At 42.9% G+C, this 26347-nt stretch overlaps 1 protein-coding gene across 4 annotated transcripts in view; it reads right to left on the bottom strand.

Annotated features, from left to right (window-relative positions):
• LOC129868258 (ubiquitin carboxyl-terminal hydrolase 25-like) overlaps window positions 1–25632 on the bottom strand; it is a 69223-nt gene extending 43591 nt beyond the window's left edge. For all 4 annotated transcript variants that reach the window (XM_055942070.1, XM_055942072.1, XM_055942073.1 and 1 more), the window contains exons 1-7: window positions 25379–25632; window positions 5202–5279; window positions 4623–4824; window positions 2710–2833; window positions 2282–2444; window positions 1552–1638; window positions 17–154 (exon numbers count right to left, since the gene is read on the bottom strand). In XM_055942070.1, the coding sequence (XP_055798045.1) occupies window positions 17–154; window positions 1552–1638; window positions 2282–2444; window positions 2710–2833; window positions 4623–4824; window positions 5202–5279; window positions 25379–25420 (834 nt within the window). In that variant the 5' untranslated portion in view covers window positions 25421–25632. The remainder of the gene's footprint in view (window positions 1–16; window positions 155–1551; window positions 1639–2281; window positions 2445–2709; window positions 2834–4622; window positions 4825–5201; window positions 5280–25378) is intronic.
• Window positions 25633–26347: the final 715 nt, after the last annotated feature.

Here is a 26347-nt window from a genome sequence, read left to right as displayed (position 1 = left end):
TAGCTAGGATGTTTACCTGCTGAGACTCGCTGGACTTGAAGGCGTCCTTGAGGATCTCCACGGCACACGATGGGTCCACGTACTTCCTCTTAGAACCCACCATGAGGGAGAACAAGTTCCTAAGCTCCTGCATGAAGGGTAGGTTTCTGTGCTCCTACGGAACGACAACCGGGAACCACACCCAGACACAAACACACACAGGGACGTTAGTTAACATGATAACCTGCCTTGTAGAGGAAGGGAATACGGGTTTCCAAATCGCAGTCAAATTTCAGGGTTTTAATGTCAACCATCTTTCAGACCATGGAGACCGAATTCAAATTCAGGGCTTTATGGTGGTGATGGTGTGCCCATCAAAATATGAGAGATGAGTATTTCCCCAGTTTATGCAAGGGAATGTGCTTTTCTATTGGAGCCTAGTGATGCTGAGCTGACCCAGTAAATCTGTGAGCTGGAGCGAGATGTGACAACCAGAGGAAGTTCTCCACTGCTCTACATACAGCAGGACACTGACTGGCTGCACCACAACTACTACCACTGAATGAACAAGTTCTAATTACACTATGGTGCAGGTTGAGAGCACAGAGGACTCATTGCTCAAGCCCATATGTGTGACAAAAAAAGGGACACTTATGTGACACTGGCAAAGGAAAAGCCTTGCTTTGAAGACGAGCCTCGTTGACAAACAAAGCAATTAAAATAAACTCTTGGATTAGTGCTCTCACTTCGAGCGTAAGGGTCACGGCTATTGACGACAGATTAGAGCCTAAGCCCTAGAAGAGTCCCTCCTCCGTTGATACTGGATATTACACAGTGGGACTAGAGACTAAAACCCCAAAATGACTGGCGCTATATGGCAACAGCAGCAGAGGCATAGCCCAGATTAGCGGATGTGCGCTAACCATTGACCCTTAGGAGGGCTCCATGGGAAGCGGTTGGGAGAAATGTGCTGTGCAGACAGCAAGATTTCAGTTGCAGCAACGGACGAGGAAGAGACTGCAGCTGCTGCAGAAAGACAGGGAGGAGAGGCTAAGCTGAGCTGGTGTGAGTCACGGGTCATGGTCACTGTCGGGTGTGTCAGAGAGGGAACCACTAGGGCTACAGTGTGCTTCATCACATCCTCTTCATCCACCCTCCTTGTGGCTAGGTGTAGAGGTAGTGAATCAACTGGGCAGTCAGGGGCGGTGTGAACTAATGGAACCCGAGGCAAGAGCAGATCACACTGCAACCAAAGAGCTGTTGCTTGGTGAGGGCACTGATTTACAACCCAGAATGTCGAGTCTCTCATCAGAGGGCCAGGACCTCAGGGCCCAGCTCAGAGGCTAACAGAAAGGACAGCTGTCCAGCTGAGGAGCCATGGGTCTCAAAGGACACAAGTCAAATACTCAGGGGAGAGAGCTAATCGGAACTTTCCCTGGCTGTCGCCTATAAAAAGGTTTAACCTGTGTTCCAGTGCCACTATCTCTGGAACGTATTGGTCAGGGGGATTTGGGCCTAAGCCTCCTAGCTGAGTGTTGATATGGATTGTTTGGATGCGTGGTGGTGGTTCACCTTCTGGTTGCGAGGCAGGTCCTGGACTCTGGCAGGAGGAGAGTAGTGTAGCACCAGCCTCTGGAACTCCAGCAGGTTGAACAGAGACTGAAAACAAGGAGACAGAAAGAGAAACGAGTCCGTTTTACCGAGTGACATTCATTTAGCTTTCAACCAGCATTGAACATTTTTGCAATTTCAAAAGAGATCATGGAAGTTACTATATAGTGAGGTAGTCAACATCGGTTTTACTATGGCTGTTATCACCCTGTTACTGCTAGCTGTATTGATATGACGAATTACAAAAGAATGTTAGCAGAGTGATGTGACAAAGTTCGAAGTTACAAACCAAACTTCCATTCCTTTTGATAAAAGTATTAAATAATTACAAAAGAAGAAAGATTAGTGGAGATGTCACTTGATTTCATCATCTGCTTTTAGTAAATCTCTAATTCTGGGATCGGAAGGAGCAGAAACGTGGGACTGTGCTGTCTCCTTAAGGAGGCCCAATACACACAGGGGCAGGGACCATGTGACAATGTATCCAGTGCTCATCCAGCTCACTTAACCCTCTACCAGGGAGTCTTTAGAGTAACAACAACGTAATCCCTACCTTATGACAGGCATGGCTGGAGTCTCCAAGAGCTGTAGCACACTGGCATTATAAATACAGGGCCTATATATCTAATCAATTACATTGACATAGGATGCTTTGCGTTGTATGAGGGGTGTGTTTGTGTTTAGTCTCCACCTGGATGACGGCGCTGAACCAGCAGGTGTTGCCCACGTTCTTTAGACCCACAGGGCAGTTCTCCATCCTCTTCCTGTCGTGGGGATTGGGCGAGTCACTCCACACTTCCGTGTGTGTCCGCTTTAGGCTTGCCTTGTTCTCTGCAATGCTGGCCTCCAGAACTCTGCAAAGAGCACAACATAACACGTTTAAAAATACACACACTTTAATCAAAGGACATTTATTATGTGCAAACCCCCCAAAAACCATAATGTTGACATTTAGCAACTCAACAAAACAAAGATTAGCAAGTCTGCACAGTGCCTTGTTCAACCTGATTCGAAAGTGCATTATGTTGACATGTCACCACTCAAACCTTCCAGCTCCCAGTATGCTCCTCCTCTCCCCTCAGCCCAGCCAATAACATTGTGGCGTTGAGCCCAGTCTACCTGCTGATGGCCTGCTCCTCATCAGTGATGCCCGTCTCCCTGAAGGCCCGGCTGGACTCCTCCAGGCTGAGAGCGATGGCCCTCTGGAGGTCATCCTTGTCATCGCCAGTCAGGTCAATCACGTCTGAAACAACACACACGTAGTCCTTTAATTCATTCATACATACATACCCGTTCAAAAGTTTGGGGTCACTTAGAAATGTTGTTGTTTTTGAAAGAAAAGCACATTTGTTGTCCATTAAAATAACATCAAATTGATCAGAAATACAGTGTAGACGTTATTAATGTTGTAAATGACTATTGTAGCTGGTTACGGTGGGAGGCCCCGGTGCACTGGCAGCTTCATTAAATAGTACCCGCAAAACACCAGTCTCAACGTCAACAGTGAAAGGCGACTCCGGGATGCTGGCCTTCTAGGCAGAGTTGCAAAGAAAAAGCAATATCTGAGACTGGCCAATAAAAAGAAAAGATTAGATGGGCAAAAGAATGCAGACATGCAGAGGAACTCTGCCAAGGCCAGCATCCCGGAGTCACCTCTTCACTGTTGACGTTGAGACTGGTGTTTTGCGGATACTATTTAATTAAGCTGTCAGTGAGGTGTCTTTCTCAAACTAGACACTCTAATGTACTTGTCCTCTTGCTCAGTTGTGCACCCGGGCCTCCCACTCTTTCTATTCTAGTTAGAGACAGTTTGTGCTGGTCTGTGAAGGGAGTAGTACACAGCGTTGTACGAGATCTTCAGTCACTTGGCAATTTCTCACATGGAATAGCCTTCATGTCTCAGAACAAGAATAGACTGATGAGTTTCAGAAGAAAGTCTTTGTTTCTGGCCATTTTGAGCCTGTAATCAAACCCACAAATGCTGATGCTCCAGATACTCAACTAGTCGAAAGAAGGCCAGTTTTATTTCTTCTTTAAATCAGAAGAACAGTTTTCAGCTGTGCTAACATAATTGCAAAAGGGTTTTCTTATGATCAATTAGGCTTTTAAAATTATAAACTTGAATCAGCTAACAACGTGCCATTGTAACACAGGAGTGATGGTTGCTGATAATGGGCCTCTGTAGATATTCCATTAAAAAGAATCTGCCATTTCCAGCTACAAGTAATTTACAACATTAACAATGTCTACACTGTATTTCTGATCAATGTGATGTTATTTTAATGGTCAAAAATGTTTGACATTTCTAAGTGACCCCAAACTTTTGAACGTTAATGTACATACATACAAGTCCTAATTCTATGCTGAAATTGAGTTAAGTGCACACATTACAAGTTAAGATTCAGGCCTTACTGACTTAATAATCCCTCTTGCATAAGTGTCAGGGGAAAGGGCAAACCGACAATATCCTTTTCATCACCGCTTAAAAAGACACAAAGGGAAGAGGAGAGCCTAAGTGTACAGTAGCCTTTAATGTTAGAAAAGCCTATAAAAAGATGAAGGTTAGTCATCAGAGTAGTAAATGGAGCACCATGGTTTTCCCCTCCTCCCAGACTACTCTATACCCCTTAGACTGGGTTAACTAGGTTGTTTTCCTTATTTGACATGTATCCGAGGAAGCGTGTAAGTTCATTAAATCAGGCCACTCCCGCATTAAAGTCAAAGGGGCGTGTCAGGATATATGACCTTCTCTGGTGGTCCTGAACAGAGAAGGATATGCCTCTGCACGAATTATCATGCCCATCTCAGAAAATTCCCCTGAAATGACACCATGTAATTTCAACAAAATAACCCCTTGTATTGCATGAGAGCCAGGAGGCATCCTGCTAACAGACATCCCACTCAGACCTTAATACTACGTTAACTTCAATAACAAAATGAATGGGAACAACTGGAAAAATATGATAGAAATGGAATCAGTGGACATGTTTTCTTATGCATACACATGAGATGAGGTAGGTAGCGGTACTCACTAGTATCTCCCTGGCTAGGGACTGCCCCGGGCAGCGCTGGGTGAGGTAGGTACTCACTGGTGTCTGCCTGGCTGCCCACGCTGATGTATCTGTCGTTGCCCACCTGGGTGGTCTGGTAGTAGGTGGCCTCATCCTGCTGGGGCACCTTGGCATTCTTCTCCGTCAGAAAGGCCACCGCCTCCGCCAGGTCTCCATGACTGACCTGCAGGGACAGCAGGGTCACAGCTAGACAGTCAGAGATGGGTTGACTGTCAACATACCTCTTCTGGGAGATCAATAAAGCTTATGGGCTGATGAATTGGTTGAATATAAATAAAATGTGCAGAACTCCCACTGGAGATTATAGAACATAAACACTAAACAGTAACATTTTAAACCGTGTCAAACCATTTAGAAATGCATCCCTGAAAGTCAATCTTTCCCCTAGCTGATACTGATTATCTTAAACAACCTTGTGTCGGACTAAATATCAACACGATCAGACATTGCAAATTGAGAGATTTTAAAAGAGGTGAATTAGACAGGGGAGATGTGCGAGTCACTAACATCACTGCATCCGCACCGCACTGTGTTTGTTACCTGCAGGGCCTGCTGAAGTAGCTGTACGTCTGTGGTGCCTGTGACCTCCCTCAGCTGGTTCAGCAGAGTCTGCTGATGCTGTCAGGAGACACACAGGTCATCAGTGAAACAGGCAGAGAGAGCGAGAGAGGCAGGCAGAGAGAGAGCGAGAGAGCGAGAGAGCGAGAGAGCGAGAGAGCGAGAGAGCGAGAGAGCGAGAGAGAGACACAGAGAGAGAGAGGCACAGAGAGAGAGAGGCACAGAGAGAGAGAGGCACAGAGAGAGAGAGGCACAGAGAGAGAGAGGCACAGAGAGAGAGAGGCACAGAGAGAGAGAGGCACAGAGAGAGAGAGGCACAGAGAGAGAGAGGCACAGAGAGAGAGAGGCACAGAGAGAGAGAGGCACAGAGAGAGAGAGGCACAGAGAGAGAGAGGCACAGAGAGAGAGAGGCACAGAGAGAGAGAGGCACAGAGAGAGAGGCACAGAGAGAGAGATAGAGCAAGAATTTGCGATACAAAATGGTGACATATGGACAACCCATTTTAAAACACTCTACAACACCGTTCAAATTGAAACAAACGCAGAACAACGCCAAATTCATGAGAAGTTGAATGGATTAGAAAAAGCTATAAAGGACAATCAAAATCCATTGGACTCCGCAATTACTGACTAGGAGCTCTATAAGAAACTTCAGGCTCTCAAATTTAAAAAGCAAGGCAGACCGTATGGCATCCTAAATGAGATGCTCAAAATCACTAGTGCAAAATTTCAAATTGGCTATATTAAAACTGTTTAATTTGATCCTGAGTGTAGGTTATTTCAGTGACATCTGGAATCAAGGACTCATAACCCCAATCTTTAAAAACGGAGACAAATTGACCCTAACAATTACAGAGGCATTTGTGTGAACAGTAACCTGGGGAAGGTTTCTGTAGTATTTTAAATGTAAGAGTTCTAAACTTCCTTAATAAGCACTATGTCTTGAGTAAAAGCCACATTGGATTTATACCAAAACATCGCACAACTGATCATATTTACAACCCTACACATCCTGATAGATAAACATGTCCACCAAAATATACGCTTGCTTTATCGACTTCCAAAAAGCATTTGATTCTATTTGGCATACAGGACTGTTCTACAAAGTTATTGAAAGTGGTGTAGGGGGTAAAACATATGACATAATTAAATCAATGTATACTGGCAATACATGCAGCTTTAAAATTGTCAAGAAAATAACAGAATTCTTTAACCAGGGGCGGGGCCTTCATCAGGGTTGTAAACGGAGCACTGCACTCTTCAATATTTACATCAACGAATTGGCCACTTTTCTAGAAAAATCCTCAGCCCCTGGTGTCTCCACAATTCAGAGGCTAAATGCCTACTCTTCGCAGACCTATGCCAGCTGTCACCCACAGCACATGGCCTACAGCAGAGCCCTGGCAGTAAATCCCAAAAATACTAAAATAATGATTTTCCAGAGAAGATCCAGATCTCAGGGAATTAGACCAAAGTTCTCAATTGGTACAAAATATAAAGAGTACTGCACACACTACAATTACTTAGGTTTAAAAATAAGCTCAACTGGACACCTTAATGAGGCAGTGAATAAACAGAGAGAAAGCACGCAGGGCATTCTACGCCATTAAAAAGCTAATTCAAATTGAAATACCTATTAAAATTTGGCTAAAACTAATTGAATATGTCATTGAACCAACTACACTTTATGGCAGCGAGGTGTGGGGTCCACTTGCAAAACAAGATTTCCTCAAATGGGACAAACACCCCATTGAAACCCTGCATGCAGAGTTCTGTAAGATTATCCTACGTGTCCAGAGGAAAACTACAAACAATGCATGCAGGGCACAATTACGCCAATATCCACTAATAATAAAAACTCAAAGAGCAATTAAGTTTTGGAAACATCTAAAATACACTGACCCCCTCTCATATCACTACCAAGCCCTGTAATGCCAAGAGCTGAGCAAAAAAAAGAGTCCCCTCATCCAGCTGGTCCTGGGGCTGAGTTCACAAACCTGTTCTACTAACACACTGAAGCCTCAGGACCAGAACATCCAATCAATCAGGATAAACCAAATTACACAGTCAAAACAAAACTATATTGCTTACTGGGAAACACAAGCACAAACACAAAGCAAAATGCAGTGCTATCTGGCCCTAAATCAACAGTACACTGTGGCTAAATATTTGACCATGGTTACTGATCAAAACCTTAGAAAAACCTTGACAAAGTACAGGCTCAGTGAGCACAGCATTGCCATCGAGAAGGGTAGACACAGGAAAACCTGGTTCCCTGTAGAGGAAAGGCTGTGCAACCACTGCACAACCTGAGACGGAGCTGCATTTCCTGACAAAATGTCAAAAATATAAAACAATTAGAGAGTGTCATTTCCCTAAATTTGAAACCCTTATTCAATGTTTCAAAGACCTCTCTGATGAGAGTAGGCTACCAGTCCTGTTGGGGGAGGCAGAGAGAGCGAGAGAGGCAGGCAGAGAGAGCGAGAGAGGCAGGCAAAAGAGAGAGAGCGAGAGAGGCAGGCAAAAGAGAGAGAGCGAGAGAGGCAGGCAAAAGAGAGAGAGCGAGAGAGGCAGGCAAAAGAGAGAGAGCGAGAGGCAGGCAAAGAGAGCGAGAGAGAGAGCGAGGCAGGCAAAGAGAGAGAGGCAGAGAGAGCGAGAGGCTCAACATGAGCTCCTGATAAATTTCATATTTTTTTGTTTTTAGAATGAAACACTCTAATCGAAAAAGAATTCCAGACAAGAAGTGATGAACAACAACTCTATTCATTCAGAATAGGAGAAAAACTTTGCGCCGCAAGTTAATAAGTTTTGAGTCTAGCTAGCTAGCTACACAAAGACCTAGCCAGCAGACTAACAAGGTAGCCAGAAGAAACGAGCTAGAACAAACCTAGCAAGTGTGAGGATCTGTGTTTATTGCGCTATAACCCAATACTATATCACATGTGATTGAATATTAGCAACTGTTGGCTTGAGTGCCTGTGTGTGTGCTGGAAGTAACATTTTGCCCCAGATAGTGTGCTGACAAGCTGTGGTTAACCTTGAGCGGGAACAGTATGCTTTCTATGCAGGTGCAAATAGCTCAAACAGTGTTACAGAACTGGCTGACCTCAGTCTCTAGGGTGTGGGAGCGTAATCTACACAGCAACAGCAACAGCGCCGGACATCTGAAGCGCTGTGAGGCTGGGACCAGTCTGGGCGCCAACGCCAATGATAGGCCAGTTAGACTAAAACCACACTGAGCCTCTGTGATAGGCCAACAGACGGGTTGGAACTACTTCTATCACAGTATAATAACTGTTCTTTGTACACATTTTAGCAGTTCCCTGCTTTACCCTGCGTGGTGATACAGTGAACCCGTATATACGAAAATTGCATTTACCATTTATCGCTTTAGTTTAATAAAAATACTTAAAGTATATTCGGTGACTCTGAATCACATTTTATCCTGATACCAGATTTGAATTGACGCAACCATTGACACAAGGGGAGTTAATACAACTACATCAAACGACCAAACTGAGTGAGTAAACCACAAAGGAGCACAGACTAACTTTAAACATATCTTCTGTTTTTTGTGTAAAGATTTGTCACTCTTTTTTCTGGTTTTTGAACTAAATTAGAGCTAGCTAGCAACAGCAGCAGACAAACAAACCAGTTGCTATGGCAATGGGGCAGCAGAACAGAACAGCAGCAGCAGTAGTAGCAGAGCCCACAGGCACCATGTTCCCACTCCCCCTCAGTGCTGAATCCATTCTCTACCCTCCAGAAGCCAAAAATGACACAACGAGGAAAGCTTTTAAACAGAAACTACTAAAGGGGAGGCCAGAAACCCTTTTCGCAGACCTCTACAAAAACGGTGATGTGAGTAATCTCATCTTTCTCACTGACCAGCCAAATGCATGGCACTCAGCAGTCTGCTCTCACTACCCATCCATAAAGAAAGAGGGAATCTGTAATTGGTGGAACTGAAAGTCAAAGAGACAGACGACCCTGACAGCACCATGATAATAATCAACCTCTACAAGACTGGGACTGTCATGGTGCATAAGGTAATATTAGGCTGTTTGAAACAGACTTTCAGACCATTAAGGAGAGAGCAGAGAGAGAGAAGGACACCACCAGTGACATGCCCTCCCACAAGACGTCCTCCCACAAGACAAACTCCACCAGCACCACCCTCACCCCTACTATCCCCACCCAAAAAGGCACATCCAGCACCTCTCTTCCCACCATAGTGGAGGACACGCCCCAGGAGGAGAGCGACCCCCTCAGTGCAGAGCAGGCTCAGGCCCTCCTCACCACTATGGCTGCCATGAGGGATGAGTTCACCAAACTGGAGGGGGAGGTGGTCCTGCTGAGGGAGAGCGTGAGCAAACAGCAACCAGACAACCACACCTTAGAGGAGCTCCTAACCAAGGTGAGGACAGAGCAGGACAGCAGCCTTGCAACACAGCTAAAAGAGGTTCAACAAGAGAGAGACGGACTCAAGAGAGAGCTGGCTGATCTAACAAAGGAGGTGAGAGAGCTCCAAAGAGACAGGCAGAGCAGTAATAACGATCTGACCACACTAAGAGAGGAGCTACAGGAGAGAAAGAGAACAGAGGACAGGCTGAAGGAGCAGCTCTATGACCTGCCCTCACACAGCAGAGGAGCCCACCTCAACCAGCCAGGCTTCCCCAGCCTGCCTGCTGCACACCTCCTCCCCAGCCCACAGAACAGCCTCCCACTGACAGCGGCACAGGCACAGACCAGCCACACCCCAGCTCCAACACCCACCAGCCCTCCCTCTGCCCCCTCTAGTCCAGAAGAAACACTGGCTGACATCGTCCTGTTGATGGACTCAAATGGGAAGTTTGTTTAGGCGAATACATTTTTCCCTAGACACAAAACGAGAAAGGTGTGGTGCCCAACAATGCAGAGTGCCATGGAGCTGCTTGATAAGGCCCATCTTGGGTCGCCAAGCCACATAACCATACACACGGGAAGCAACGACCTGCGTGCTCAGCAGGAGAGGGTGGCGACTTCACTACGGGGAGTGATTGAGAAGGCCTCCTAATCTTCCCCAACTCAAGAATCATGGTATTAACCCTTCTACAGAGGACGTACTTCCACCCTGCCACAACCCAAAGGATAAACGCCAGCCTCTCCCGGGACTGTGCCCTGCGACCCAATGTACACCTGGCCCACCATCCCACCCTTTGATGGACTGCCTTTATGACCATGCTCACCTGTACAGGGAGACAGTCCCATCCTTGCCAAGACTCTCAAGGATGTCACTTTAAACCGCAGCCCGACCTCTCCACCCAGGAACAGCGGAGCAGTCTCCACCCTGCCGAGATCACCGAGACAACACCCCGGACCAGCACCCTGGACCCCCCAGCCACGACCACAGCACCACCAACCTCAATGCCCTCCATAGCAAGCACAGCACAGACCACCCCAGTCCAGCTTCAGACCCACCCAGACGAGGCCTACCACCACCCTGCCCCCCACCGCAGACCCACACTTGGAGGAGCCACAGCCCAGCAGGCAGAGCTACGCACAGGCTGTGAGAGGAGCAACTGGCCCATCCCCCACCAAGGAAATAAGTGACATTAACCTTTTTGGACTAGGGGCAGTATTCAGAATTTCAGATGACTTATGTGCCCAAAGTAAACGTCCTGTTACTCAAGCCCAGAAGCTAGGATATGCATATAATTGGAAGCATTGGATAGAAAACACTCTGAAGTTTCTAAAACTGTTAGAATAATGTCTGTGAGTATAACAGAACTGATATGGCAGGCGGAAACCCGAGGAAAATCCATCCATCCATTTTTTTTTTTATGCGAGTGGTTTTCTATTGAAAGCCTGTTGACTATATAAAAGGTTTTGGGCCCAGATTGTAGTTCCTATAGCTACCACTAGATTCCACTAGATTCCACTCATGTTTTGTAGATTTCAAGAAAGCATTTGATTCAATTTGGCAAGAAGGTATTTTTATAAACTAATAGAAAGTAGTATTGGAGGGAAAAAAAATATTAAATCAATGTACACTAAAAACAAATGTGCGGTTAAAATTGGCAACAAGCAAACAGACTTCTCTCAGGGAAGGGGAGTGAAACAGGGCTGCCCAATAAGTCCAACACTATTTAACATCTACATTAATGAATTAGCAAAAACATTAGAAGAATCAGCAGCACCTGGTATCACCCTACACAACACTGAAATCAAGTGTGTCTGCTGTACGCAGATGACCTGGTGCTGCTGTCTCCCACTAAAGAGGAGTTACAGCAGCACCTAGATTGTCTTCACAGGTTCTGTCAGACCTGGGCTCTGACTGTTAACCTAAAAAAATATATAATGATATTCCAAAAAAAGCTCCAGAAATCAGGATGACACAAATATAAACACAAATATAAATTATATTTGGACACCAAAAACTACACATATCTAGGACTAAATATCAGCAAAACATGTAGCTTTCACATGGCTGTGAATGAGCTGAGAGACAAAGCAGGAAGAGCATTCTATGCCATTACAAGGATCAAAATCGAAATTCCAATTAGAATCTGGCTCAATTTTCCAATCAGTTATAGAACCAATTGCTCTATGTGGCAGTGAAGTACGGGGTCCAATCTCGAAAAATGAATTTACCAAATGGGACAAAGATCCAATCAAAATACTGCATGCAGAGTTTTGCAAGTGCAAAGAAAAACTCCAAATAACGCATGTAGAGCAGAATTGGGCCAATACCCCCCCATTCGAATAGAAAAAAAAGAACCATCAAATTTTACAATCATCTAAAAACAAGTGACCCCAAAACATTCCATCACACAGCTCTACACTGTCAAGAGATGAAACAAGAGATGAGTCCCCTCAGCCAGCTGGTTCTGAGGCTCAGTTCACTAACCCAAACCAACCCCATAGAGCCTCAGGACAGCAATCAGAAAATCTGTCCCAACCAAATCATCACAAAACAAAAAGAAAATATATCAACCTATTGGGAAGACACCACAAAAAATCTAAGTAAACTTCAATGATATTTGGCTCTAAACAGACAGTACATGGTGGCAGACTATCTGACCACTGTGACTGATAGAAAACGTTCAAACAGGTGCAGTTAATACAGGTAATGAATGGAGAACAGGAGGGCTTCTTAAAGAAAAACTAACAGGTCTGTGAGACGGAATTCTTACTGGTTGGTAGGTGATCAAATACTTATGTCATGCAAATTAATTACTTAAAAATCATAAAATGTGATTTTCTGGATTTTTGTTTTAGATTCCGTCTCTCACAGTTGAAGTGTACCTATGATAAAAATTAGACCTCTACATGCTTTGTAAGTAGGAAAAGCTGCAAAATCAGCAGTGTATCAAATACTTGTTCTCCCCACTGTATATATATATATTTTTTTTCTTCCTATATGTATACTTTGACAATGTAAGTAATAATGAACTTGCCATGTCAATAAAGTCAATTGAATTGAGAGAGGCAGAGAGAGAGGCAGAGAGAGGGAGGCAGGGGGGTAGAGAGAGAGGGGGGGGTGAGAGAGGGAGGCAGAGAAAGAGAGAGAGAGAGGGAGGCAGAGAAAGAGAGAGAGAGAGGGAGGCAGAGAAAGAGAGAGAGAGAGGGAGGCAGAGAAAGAGAGAGAGAGGGAGGCAGAGAAAGAGAGAGAGAGGGAGGCAGAGAAAGAGAGAGAGAGGGAGGCAGAGAAAGAGAGAGGCAGATGAGGACATGACAGGACACAAGTCACTCTTCATCAATTCACTAGCAGAACAACACATAATCAGCAAGAGCACACAATGTCTGACAATCTTAACTGAACCAAGCTAGCTAACCTGCGGAGGGTGATGTATTGCAAGAAGGCTACAATGTTTTACCGAATCCATGCAGGCCACCAGACTGACAGGCATTAGCTGGTGGAGAGAATGAGACTGCACTGTGCACTCATGTCTGCCCTGCTGGCGCATGTCAACCCCTGCTGTGGTGCAAGGGCTTACCACCCCACAATGGCTGTGTCCATTAAACAATGAGCCAGTGCATTACACGCCCTGGTCGAGTGCACTCCAACACTCGGAGAGCACAATGACGGAGAGCACTTACTGCCAGGACCTGAGGCTCAGGCCACTATACTAGGCCCTAGGATAGCAGCCATAGAGGCTAGAACATTAAGTACACTGCTACAAGTGGCTGTGTGCTACAAAGATACCATCATGGAAACCCCATGTTTGCCACAAAATAAACATGGGTGAATAAATATGGGTGAATAAACATGGGTGAATAAACATGGGTGATTAAATATGGGTGAATAAATATGGGTGCAGGGTGCTAACTACTGCTCCACAGCTCCTTGGCAACTACCTCCAGATATTTCACAGGGGGTTAAAAGTGAAAGTGTTTTGGCCCTGGCCCTGACTGGGGCACCTGTGTTTCACAAGGCCATTAGAGAGAGGGAAATCACAGTTCACTTCACACCCGTTATAGTAAGTGAACATAAATAATACACCAACCAAACAAGCTCGCTCTGTCTGTCTCTCCCTCTCTGTCACGGCTCCCATTCAGGCTAGGCGTAATACTAGGCAGTGCTCTTAGGACAGTGGTCAAACCCAGAGACAGCTGCTATGCCAAGTTCTCCCTGACTGAGCCAAACCAACACACTCCTCCACAGACTGGAATTCAAAACAACCTCACTATTATTGGGCGTCTCTTAATTCCAAACATGAATCTATCATTTATTGCTGTGTTCTATTAGCTAAGGTCATTTCCATCCAAAAGTCTCCATGAGCACCAACATGTGAAGGACCATGTAAAATTGGGTATAAAAATCAAAGCTAACAGTCTATATTTTGTTTAATTAAGGCATATATACACATTTTAACAATTTTCCATCCTAAAAGGGTGGAATAAGCCAAAGCTTTCATTGCTGGTCAAACAGGTGAAAAAGGGGTCTTGAAAAACATCTACCAGAAAAAGTCTTAAACCGGTATTAGAAATTATGTAATTTAGTAATTAATTTTCATAAATTGCAATTATCTTTTTAGGTCTGAATCCCAGAGGTTGTAAAGTTCTGGATTAAATGAAACAGAATTCCCATCTCACAATTAGTCAGATACAATTTTATTTGCGAGAGCTCTCCCGTGCATATACAAAAACGTTCCTTTTACACTTTTCTCTTAATCTACACACATACACACTAATTTCTTGGATTTTCCCCTGAAGTCTCACCACAGTTTATTACCACTCAGCTGACAGTTTCAGTCCCCCCCCAGATACGGGAAACCTGGAGGGGCTCTCCCTGTCTTATTTTATCTCCACAGAGTTATAGCTGGGTCGGTTCAAACATCGGTTAAGGAGTCTCTTTGCTTTCTTTCGGCACACACATACATTCCCTTCTTCCCCAATGGTTATCATTTTTAATTACCCCTTGCCCATGCTACATAACCTCTTATCCTAATGGTTAAGTTTCCGTGTAGAATTATTTAATCATTTATCTTAAACCTTGATAAAATATTTTAACAGAAATACATCGGCTTCACATAGAGGTGATCAGGCTGTTGATTGTGGCCTGTGAAATGGTGTCCCACTTCTCTTCAATGGCTGTGCGAAGTTGGATATTGGTGGGAACTGGAACACGTTGATCCAGAGCATCCCAAACAGACTCGAAGGGTGACATGTCTGGTGAGTATGCAGGCCATGAAAGAACTGGGACATGTTCAGCATCCAGGAATTGTGTATAGACCCTTGTGACATGGGGCCATACATAATCATGCTGAAACATGTGATGGTGGCGGATGAATGGCACGACAATGGGTCTCAGGATCTTGTCACGGTATCCCTGTGCATTGAAATTGCCGTTGATAAAATGCAATTGTGTTCATTGTTCGTAGCTTATGCCTGCCCCTACCATAACCCCACCGCCACCATGGGGCACTCTGTTCACAACGTTGACATCAGCAAACCGCTCACAACATTTGAGAGAAATAAGCTTTTTGTGCATATGGAACATTTCTCTGAGCTTTTCTCAGCTCTTGAAACATGGGACCAACAATTTACATATTGCGTTTATATTTTTGTTCAGCATAGCAAGGGCAATGACCACAAGTCAGTCATAACGTGGCTGATAGGCTAGCCTTTCTATTTATGTAGCAAGCTAAAAACACAGAGCCTAACGTTAAAAGTATGTGGACACCTGCTCGTCGAAGATCGTATTCAAAAATCATGGATATTAATATGGAGTTGGTCCCCCCTATGCTGCTATAACAGCCTCCACTTGTCTGGGAAGGATTCCACTAGATTTTTAAATATTGCTGCGGGGACTTGCTTCCATTCAGCCACAAGAGCATTAATGAGGTCGGGCACGGATGTTGGGCGATTAGGCCTTGTTCACAGTCGGCGTTCCAATTCATCCCAAAGGTGTTCCATGGGGTTGAGGTCAGGGCTCTGTGGAGGTCAGTCAAGTTCTTCACACCAATCTTGACAATCCATTTCTTTGTATGGACTTCGCTTTGTGCACGGGGGCATTGTCATGCTGAAACAGGAAAGGGCCTTCCCCAAACTGTTGCCAAAGTTGGAAGCACAGAATCGTCTACAATGTCATTGTATGCTGTAGCGTTAAGATTTCCCTTCACTAGAATTAAGGGACCTAGCACAAATCATGAAAAACAGCCCCAGACAATTATTCCAAACTTTACAGTTGGCTCTATGCATTGGGGCAGGTAGCGTTCTCCTAGCATCCTTCAAACCCAGATTCGTCCGTCGGACTGCCAGATGGTGAAGCATAATTCATCACTCCAGAGAACGCGTTTCCACTGCTCCAGAGTCCAATGGCAGCGAGCTTTACACCACTCCAGCCGACGCTTGGCATTGCGCATGGTGATCTTAGGTTTGTGCGCGGCTGCTTGACCATGGAAACCCATTTCAACAGTTCTTGTGTTGACGTTGCTTCCAGAGGCAGTTTGGTACTCGGTAGTGAGTGTTGCAGCCAAGGACAGACGATTTTTACACGCTTGAAATTCCGATACCAAAAACACAAATATCTTTAAGGTATTTTTTTATTTCTCTCCATCATGAGGAAGATAATGAAAGTTCACATTAGTAACAAGGTAGACCTATCAATTAGTTCGTGTTTTTACTGTCTTTACCAAATCTGTAATGAAATTTCAGAAGAAAAATCTGTAACGGAATGTCTTGCAATTGAATTGGCTACAATGGGAAGTCATAGTAGTTACAACCAGTTGGGTTCACCAGTTTGGACAGTACAGTTCAGTAAAGTACAGTAGAGTTCAGTAAAGTACAGTAGAGTTCAGGACACAGTAGCGCACACTAGAGTAGTTGTGTACACTATAATGTACTGTATTGTACTCGTCTGTGCTGTACTATATGCTACTTTACTGTACTGAACTCTACTGTTCTATGATTGGTTGAGATTTTGTCCGGACCAACCAAATGTGTCTTGTTTGGTGCAGAACTGATTAAAATAATTGGCAGTGTGTAGAATAATACCCAAATACAAAAGAGGATATTGCATATTTATATCTTTGTGTACCTATTTAGGATACATTACCATGAAGAGAATGCCATTCATAACCATAATTATGCATTTATGTGTAGTACAGATCAGGGACCCATGATGAAATTCCTTTACCGGGTGTAAATCCACTTCACTTACTGTAGTTCAATAACCAAAATAGATTTTGTCATGTCATAGATGTCATAGTCAATATGTCATGTCATAGATGACAACCCATTATTTCTGCAGACATCATTGAATCTTTATTCGGAGCGGATATTGAAGAGTTTTTTATTTTATGTGAAAACAAAAAACTGGAGGGAAATCGCATACTTTCTTCCAGTTGATGTGTTTTTGTAACATTTTCTGTGTAAGTTGTTAAAAGTAGTCATTGTGCATAGAGTTGCATGGTTTGTTAAACTTAGAAATCAATGGTTTTTGTTTGGTATACATTTTAAGTGAAAAATCTGTGTCTCAGCACAATTCCGGTACTGCGGAATTGCCCCGAATAAAGCTCAACTGATTGTTGTGTTGGGGTTTTCGTGATTCAAAATATTAGCCAACTACTTTAGCAGACTGAAGTACTTCACAGAGATTGTTGAGAAAGAACAACTGTCCTGTAGAAAGTGCATTTTAGTTTAGTCATGTTTATGAACGTACTAGCTATATAGGCTAGCTACAAGCAGGCAGAACCCAACAGAGGGTGAGAGGGGAGAGAGGGGTCAGGCCCCCTCTGCCCGGACAGTTGTTTGGAAGCTGACCCATACACACCTCAACTCATCCTCATGTGGCAAGTCTAGAGTGTCTGCCTGTCGCACAAAGTTTCCCCTTACAAGGAGGTCAGTGCCAGTGAATGACACCAGCACAACGGGCCTGGCTACCTGCGAGAGTCCACTCTGAGGCTTTACGACATATTAAAGGAATGAGCATTCTGCATTCCAAAGTGTTACAACACAAAGGAGTTTACATATCCTGTATCCTATGTGAGTGAACTTAGGCCTACATGCAATCAGGCATGATAGCAGTCAAAACATTGGCATATTGTATCCTGTGTATTACTACCTAGGTTTATTGCAATTTCACAGGGCAGCCTTATTCGAAAATGGATATAACAAAAAAAAATCTGCATTCTACACACAATAACTCATAATGACAAAGCAAAACAGGTGTTTAAAAATGTTAGCAAATTCATTAAAAATACCAAATGGAAATGTCACATTTACATAAGTATTCAGACCCTTAGTCTCCCAGTCCTTGCAGCTGAAAAACATCTCCACAGCATGATGCTTCACCGTAGGGATGGTGCCAGGTTTCCTCCATACGTGACACTTGGCATTCAGGCCAAACAGTTCAATCTTGGTTTCATCAGACCAGAGAATCTTGTTTCTTATGGTCCGAGAGTCCTTCAGGTTCTTTTGGCTAACTCCAAGTGGGCTGTCATGTACATTTTACTGAAGAGTAGTTTCTGTCTGGCCACTCTACCATAAAGGCCTGATTGGTGGAGTGCTGCAGATGGGAGAACCTTCCAGAAGGACAACCATCTCCACAGAGGAACTCTGGAGCTCTGTCAGAGTGACCATCAGGTTCTTGGTCAACTCCCTGACCAAAGCCATTTCCCCCAATTGCTCAGTTTGGCAGGGTCTTGGTAGTCTTGGTGGTTCCAAACTTCCATTTAAGTATGATGAAGGCAACTGTGTTCTTGGGGACCTTCAATGCTGCAGAAATGTTTTGGTACCCTTCCCCATATCTGTGCAGACACAATCCTGTCTCAGAGCTCTACAGACAATTCCTTCAACCTCATGGCTTGGTTTTTGCTCTGACATGCGCTGTCATCTGTGGGACCTTATATAGACAGTTATGTGCCTTTCCAAATCATGTCCAATCAATTGAATTTACCACAGGTGGACTCCAATCAAGTTGTAGAAACATCTCACGGATGATCAATGGAAACAGGATGCAGCTGAGTTCAATTTCGAGTCTCATAGCAAAGGATCTGAATACTTACGCAAATCAGGTATTTTTTTGTATTTTTTTAAATAAAATTTGCAGAGATTTCTAAAAACCTGTTTTTGCGTTGTCATTATGGGGGGGAAATTATTTAATAAATGTTAGAATAAGGCTGTAACGTAACTAAATGTGGAAAAGGGAAAGGGTCTCAATACTTTCAAACCGCACTGTATATGGCCTTATAACCCAATAACATAACTAGGGATGCACAATATATCAGAGAACTAATCGGGATCGGACAATATTAGCTAAAAATGCCAACATCAGTATTGGCCCGATGTCTAGTTTAACGCCAATGTGCAAAACCGGTGTCAAAGCTGACGTGCATACCTATATAACGTAATGACGCCACGTAGAATTTTGCGCTACACGTGCAACACAGCATTCCTAACCTAGCCCACAATGTCTGCTGTGTGTATCGAGCAGTCAACGAGTCGAGCAGTCATTTGAAAGAGTAAGAACATTTCAGCGAGACAACTCACAGGCGAAATCCTTTGAAGCCAAGATAATGGATAATGCCCTTGACAATCAACCAGTCTCTGTCATGGGTGATGTTGGCTTTCCCGACTGGTCGAGCACCGGTACACACTACCAAGTGAGCTATTTTTCAGATGTTTCCCTACCGGAGTTACACAGTAATAGCGTCACTGCTATTAGCTTCACGACATACTATGGAACGCCGTTTGGGTCTTTGCGTGTCAAAAATGATACACGTCAAACTACACTATTGACAATAACACTATTTGACACGTTAAATAAGCTTTAAATTTGACAAGTCAAATAACAGTTCTACTATAGAGTGTGTTATTATTGTGTGTTCTGAATTTGCAAGTGCAAGCCAAGCGCCACCACTACTATCAGTAGCACTGTCAAAGCAGAAAAAAAAAAACGTCTGCAAACAAGCAAACACCGGCCACGAACGATGTGTTCACAATACCGCATTGGTAATAAAGCATTATTTGTTCGACCGCAACTTCTGGGGTAGCTAGCTTGGTACCTAGCTAGCACCAATACAACCAGCCTGAAAACAACGACCAGTAGAAACTGCAGTCATTTTCATTATTCTTAGCAATGATTTAGGAATCCTTGTGAGTAAGTATTAGCTAGGTAGCCACTTGTTGTTCGCCTAATGAAATTGAATTTCAGTTCATGAAAATAAGTAGCGAGCCAGCTACTTACCCCTGTTGCCCAAAGCTAACGTTATCAGCAGCCAGCTAGCTTCATCTGGCTAGTGGGGCTCAACCGGACCCGGTTGTGTTGTGAAGCTAGCCACAATAAGGATTAGGCACAATAGTGGAATTTGCAGTTTGTCTCTAAAATAAAAGTACATCTTTGAAAGTGACGCAGAAGGTTACAATTGGTGGAATCATGCCATATTTAGACTAGATAATGTTAAACAAGGTTGGATTGTGAAGCAATGAAATGCGGTATCAGTCTACTCGGTGACACCCACAGAACACAACTGTGAAGAGTTTACGCAAATATTAGCATTGTAGCTCTTATCGCGGGACTGTGACTGTGTGAAATCGCCTCCCCAGTCAGCCTATTGTGTGTATTGACATTGATATTGCAATGCACAGCTTTACCTAAGGATTGGGCATCAATGAAATGGGGTATCAGTCTACTCAATAACCAAGATATTTTTTTTTTAACGTCCTCCTCGGTGTTATCAGACTCAAACATCCATGCAGTGTTAATCCTCGGGAATAGTGTTCAATATACATAGGTTGACAATAAATGTGGTTCAATTCACAGTTGTTTCAGAGTCCCGCAATAAGAGCTACGACACTAATGTTCTCTCGGTGTCACTGAGTAGACTGATACTCAAAGCCTTTGATCCACAATCCATATACTACCCACCACTGCGACCTGTACACTCTCGTTGGCTGGCCCTCGCTTCATACTCGTCGCCAAACCCATTGGTTCCAGGTCATCTACAAGACCCTGCTAGGTAAAGTCCCCCCTTATCTCAGCTCGCTGGTCACCATAGCAGCACCTACCCGTAGCACGCGCTCCAGCAGGTATATCTCTCTAGTCGCCCCCAAAACCAATTCTTCCTTTGGACGCCTCTCCTTCCAGTTCTCTGCTGCCAATGACTGGAACGAACTACAAAAATCTCTGAAACTGGAAACACCTATCTCCCTCACTAGCTTTAAGCACCAGCTGTCAGAGCAGCTCATAGATTACTGCACCTGTACATAACCCATCTACAATTTAGCCCAAACAACTACCTCTTTACCTACTGTATTTATTTATTAATTTATTTTGCTCCTTTGCACCCCATTATTTCTGTCTCTACTTTGCACTTTCTTCCAATGCAAACCAACCATTCCAGTGTTTTTTTTTTTAGTTTTTATTTTACCTGCTGTGTTGTACTCACTTCGCCTCCATGGCCTTTTTATATTTTTATTTATTTATACATATATCTGTTTGCCTTCACCTCCCTTATCTCACCTCACTTGCTCACATTGTATATAGACTTATTTTTTTATCTTTTTCACTGTATTATATGTTTGTTTTTACTCCATGTGTAACTATGTGTTGTTGTATGTGTCGAACTGCTTTGCTTTATCTTGGCCAGGTCGCAATTGTAAATGAGAACGTGTTCTCAATTTGCCTACCTGGTTAAATAAAGGTTAAATAAAAAAAAAAATAAAAAAAAGGTTAAGGCTGTACAGTGAAATAAGTATGCCCCCAATTCAATTCAAAAGTATAATACATCCAGTGTGATTTCAGATTTGTCAAATTAACAAATTATTGTCTTTTGTTGATTTATATAACAACATTCCAACCTCGTTGAGCATGATCTATTCAATTACGGCATAATTCTACTATTTCTATTCATTTGCATCACTGTCAATTACATACTTTTATTTTGAAGGCTAACCACAAAGTCAACCATTGTGGCAAATGCTTATTGTGGCTAGCTTCACAGACGGATCCAACCAACATTAATCAAATAAGAATTGTCTTATAAATGAGGGTTATTTTAGATAATGACACCTAACTATATAGTTAGCTAGCTAGCTATAGTTACTGAAACAGATTGTCGTTTTGCTATGTTTATGTAGGTAGAACATCTATTGCATCCATGAGCTAGCTTGTTTTTTTAATGACCAACACTGTAGGTGCGTTAGACAACTTTACCAGCATACGTATCGATGAATTGTTGTGACATATGAAATACGAGTGATAGTGTAATAACTATGTAAAAAACTTATGAACGCATTAAATTATGTGACGTGCAGTCATATTCAGGTCCTGATTGGTCAACAAGCTGATTTGACACAAATAGTGTTACTTGACGAGTATCTTTTATTGACACGCAAAGACCCAAACGGCGTTCCACAGAAATCGTGGTTGAGACTGAAACAACTGAACAACGAAACAGCACAGGAAGTAAGTGAAAGAAAAAGGTTTTGATTATGTTTTACTGGTAATGGGGACATACAGTTGAAGTTGTAAATTTACATACACTTAGGTTGGAGTCATTAAAACTTGTTTTTCAACCACTCCACAAATTTGTTGTTAAGGCAAGTCGGAAAGGACATCTACTTTGTGCATGACAAGTAATTTTTCCAACAATTGTTTACAGACAGATTATTTTACTTATACTTCACTGCATCACAATTCCAGTGGGTCAGAAGTTTACATACACTAAGTTGACTGTGCCTTTAAACAGCTTGGAAAATTCCAGAAAATGATGTCATGGCTTTAGAAGCTTCTGATAGGCTAATTGACATCATTTGAGTCAATTGGAGGTGTACCTGTGGATGTATTTAAAGGCCTACCTTCAAACTCAGTGCCTCTTTGCTTGACATCATGGGAAAATCAAAAGAAATCAGCCAAGACATTTTTTTTCTGGTTCATCCTTGGGAGCAATTTCCAAACACCTGAAGGTACCACGTTCATCTGTACAAACAATAGTACACAAGTATAAACACCATGGGACCACGCAGCCGTCATACCGCTGAGGAAGGAGACGCATTCTGTCTCCTAGAGATGAACGTACTTTGGTGCGAAAAGTGCAAATCAATCCCAGAACAACAGCAAAGGACCCTGTGAAGATGCTGGAGGAAACAGGTACAAAAGTATCTATATCCACAGTAAAAACGAGTCCTATATCGACATAACCTGAAAGGCCGCTCAGTAAGGAAGAAGCCACTGCTCCAAACCGCCATAAAAAAGCCAGACTATGGTTTGCAACTGCACATGGGGACAAAGATCGCACTTTTTGGAGAAATGTCCTCTGGTCTGATGAAACAAAAACTGTTTGGCCATAATGACCATCGCTATGTTTGGAGGAAAAAAGGGGGAGGCCTGCAAGCCTTAGAATACCATCACAACCGTGAAGCACGGGGGTGGCAGCATCATGTTGTGGGGGTGCTTTGCTGCAGGGAAGCTTGCGGAAGCTTGTGGAAGGCTACCCAAAACGTTTGACCCAAGTTAAACAATTTAAAGGCAATGCTGACAAATACTATTTGAGTGCATGTAAACTTTACCCACTGGGAATGTAATGAAAGAAATAAAATCTGAAATAAATCATTCTCTACTATTATTCTGACATTTCACATTCTTAAAATAAATTGGTGATCCTAACTGACCTAAGACAGGGAATTTTTACTCTGATTAAATGCCAGGACTTGTGAAAAACTGAGTTTAAATGTATATTTGGCTAAGGTGTATGTAAACTTCCGACTTCAACTGTACGTAAATGCCAACAAAATACATTTTTGGTCAGTGTGGTGTGTACGTGTAACCTATATTTAACTAGGCAAGTCAGTTAAGAACAAATTATTATTTACAATGACGGCCTACCCTGGCCAAAACCGGACGACGCTGGGCCAATTGTGCGCCACCCTATGGGACTCCCAATCACGGCCAGATGTGACACAGCCTGGATTCGAACCAGGGACTGTATTGATGCATCTTGCACTGAGATGCAGTACCTTAGACCACTGCGTCCATGTGTGTGTGTTAACTATTTAACTGTAAAAGGCCGCTAAAATGTTAAATATCAGAAAGGAAAATGGAAAGGAAAATATTGAATATCGGACAAAAGTGTCATATCGGTGCATCACTAAACATGACCATAACATACCTCCTGCTGTTCTGAACTAAGACAATAGAGAGTACGGTCTCTAATGTTGCCAAATCATATCATCAACACTAATCAAAGGATGTGGTGCTGGATGGTAATCTGAGGGATAGTAACACCCTCAGACAAATCCCATGACTGTAATACAGCAGCTAGGTAGCCATCTTACCTAAAGAATTTAGTTAAGTAAACAGCTGCTATGGTATGAGGACTATACTGTCAGCAGCCAGCTCACTAAATCATTGTATCGTTTGCTTCATATAGCTAATGTTTGTGAACAACCGAACCTATGACTCAATCTGGACCTGTAACAACCTAATTAAAACGTTGAAGTAATGTTGGACTTCTTCCCCCAAATCAGATTGTGGTGTGGCTATGATGTGTATACCATTTTAAAATCACGAGAATGATTCATAGCTATCTGCATAGTTGTACTAGATAAGTGTTTGACAAATATATATTCGTCAACGTAACCGGTCAAAATGAGCCAACCCACTGCCTCTCTCAGCAAGCTTACAGTAATGCAGTTACATTCAGACTCATCGTTGCCACTCCTGCCTGGCAGTCACAGCACGTAAACAAACATATCACAACAGTAATTTTAGTAACATTAGCAAACTACCTCAGGCACACAGACAGATCATGTGCTGGGTCAAGTGTGGCTGACTTGTATGACGAAACCAACAGTGACTTGCTATCTTATGACCCATCAACAGTCAACTAACCCAATGATTTCTAACGTTCGCTAGCTACCCCACAAAACGAGAAGATCACATTGGCCTAAAACTGTCTGAACTCGACCTAGCTAACATTTAGGCACCCAGTAACGACCTTGGTTATGTTAAATTGACGACATTAGCTAGCTACCCAGCAAGCTAACTGTTCCCCTCAAATAGGCGTGTCACTGTTTGTAAACTTACGTTAGTGGGGCTACCTGTAACTTTAGCGCGCTAGCTAACTTGTTGGCAATGTACCAAGCTAGACAACGTTAGATACGTTAGCAATCTTCCCTCATGACTTGTTTGACAAGGGGAATATTTAACGATGCATGTTTGTAAATACTAAGAGATCGTGCACTCGATTGGGAAAAGATCCAACAATCTGACACCACACTTGGAAAAAAACAATTCACTTTAATAATGTTTACATACTATTTTACCCACTTCATAAGTTATATACTATTCTAGTCGAGGCCTATCCTAGCAATATAACTATTGCTGTACACACCTTTTCTATTAATATAACTACTGCCCATAACGTGTCTACACACCAGCATGCACATAGTATATATTGTTGTTATATCCTTATATCCTAGACTTTGACATCGCTCGTTCTAATACTTGTATATTTCTTCATTCCTTTCGTTTTACTTTTGGGATTTGTTGGTATTGTTAGGTTGGCGCTAGGAACATAACATAAGCATTTCGCTACACCCGCGATAACATCTCCAAAATATGTGTACGCGACCAATTACGTTTGATTTGATAAGCTAGCTAGCCATCTTTCCCTGCCAGATTTGCTAGCAAGCAGACGGAGAACGAAAACATTGCCACTATGTAGACATACCTTCTGAGAATGCTGTTGGAGGACATTCTGCTCCACGGTCATGGCCGGTTGAGAATGCAACGAAAATAAATTAAAACCTAAGCTAAAAAAACGAGTTATAGCCAAGTAAAATAACAGTTAAGATGTCCCCCAGTTATTCAGCGCGATAGCGGGCGCCATGGGAAATGCAGGCATGGAGGAAAACATAGGCAAGACCATGACAAAACCTATGGAGTTGCTACCACACGATCGCTTTTCTGTTTTCGATTTGTACTGCCTTGTTGGACTGCATTTACGTCACGGATCTAGCTTTAGAATGACGCAATGAACAACTTTCAGTTCTGCATTGTTGAATACTTTCAATTTCTTCCAATTCGAAAACAATCATTTCAAACCAGCTATTCTGATTTAGGCAACATGTCAGCTTCACTATTAAAGGTTTTAACATATTTGTGTCTTGTGTGATTACAAATTATTATAAATAGGGGTAATATTATGTGTGTTATTAATGAATAGAGCAGAATATAATAATTGTATTTTTCCCAGAGAGAGAAAGACAGCCTTGATAAGATTGATGTATTTGTTAGAATACATGTTAAATGCCCTAAATGTGTGGCTTAAGGTTAGGGACCAAACTCATAATCCGTTTCTATTATCAATTTTTTAACAACTTAACAGAGCCCACATGTGATATATGTGATATATGTAACGAATTCACTGGTATGTAAATTATATTAATTTTCATGAAAAAAACAGTATCACTGTTCAATTGGTTGTGTCATACTTTTCTGACTTTGAAGTAGGGAGGGGCTTTAAGGTGGCAGCTCCGAAAAGCACTTAGAGAGACCCACAATGGAATATATTATTTTTGTTTTGTTTCAATAGGTACAGTAGGTGGCGGCAACACACCAATAGGTGTCGTCTGCCATAAAACGTTAAAGAAGAAGAAGAGCTAGAGGAGCCACTGTGAGAGGTTTTCATTGCTGGAAA

Source organism: Salvelinus fontinalis, chromosome 13, assembly GCF_029448725.1.
Source record: "Salvelinus fontinalis isolate EN_2023a chromosome 13, ASM2944872v1, whole genome shotgun sequence".
In the NCBI taxonomy this organism is placed as follows: domain Eukaryota; kingdom Metazoa; phylum Chordata; class Actinopteri; order Salmoniformes; family Salmonidae; genus Salvelinus; species Salvelinus fontinalis.
This window is presented reverse-complemented; position numbering and strand designations above follow the sequence as displayed.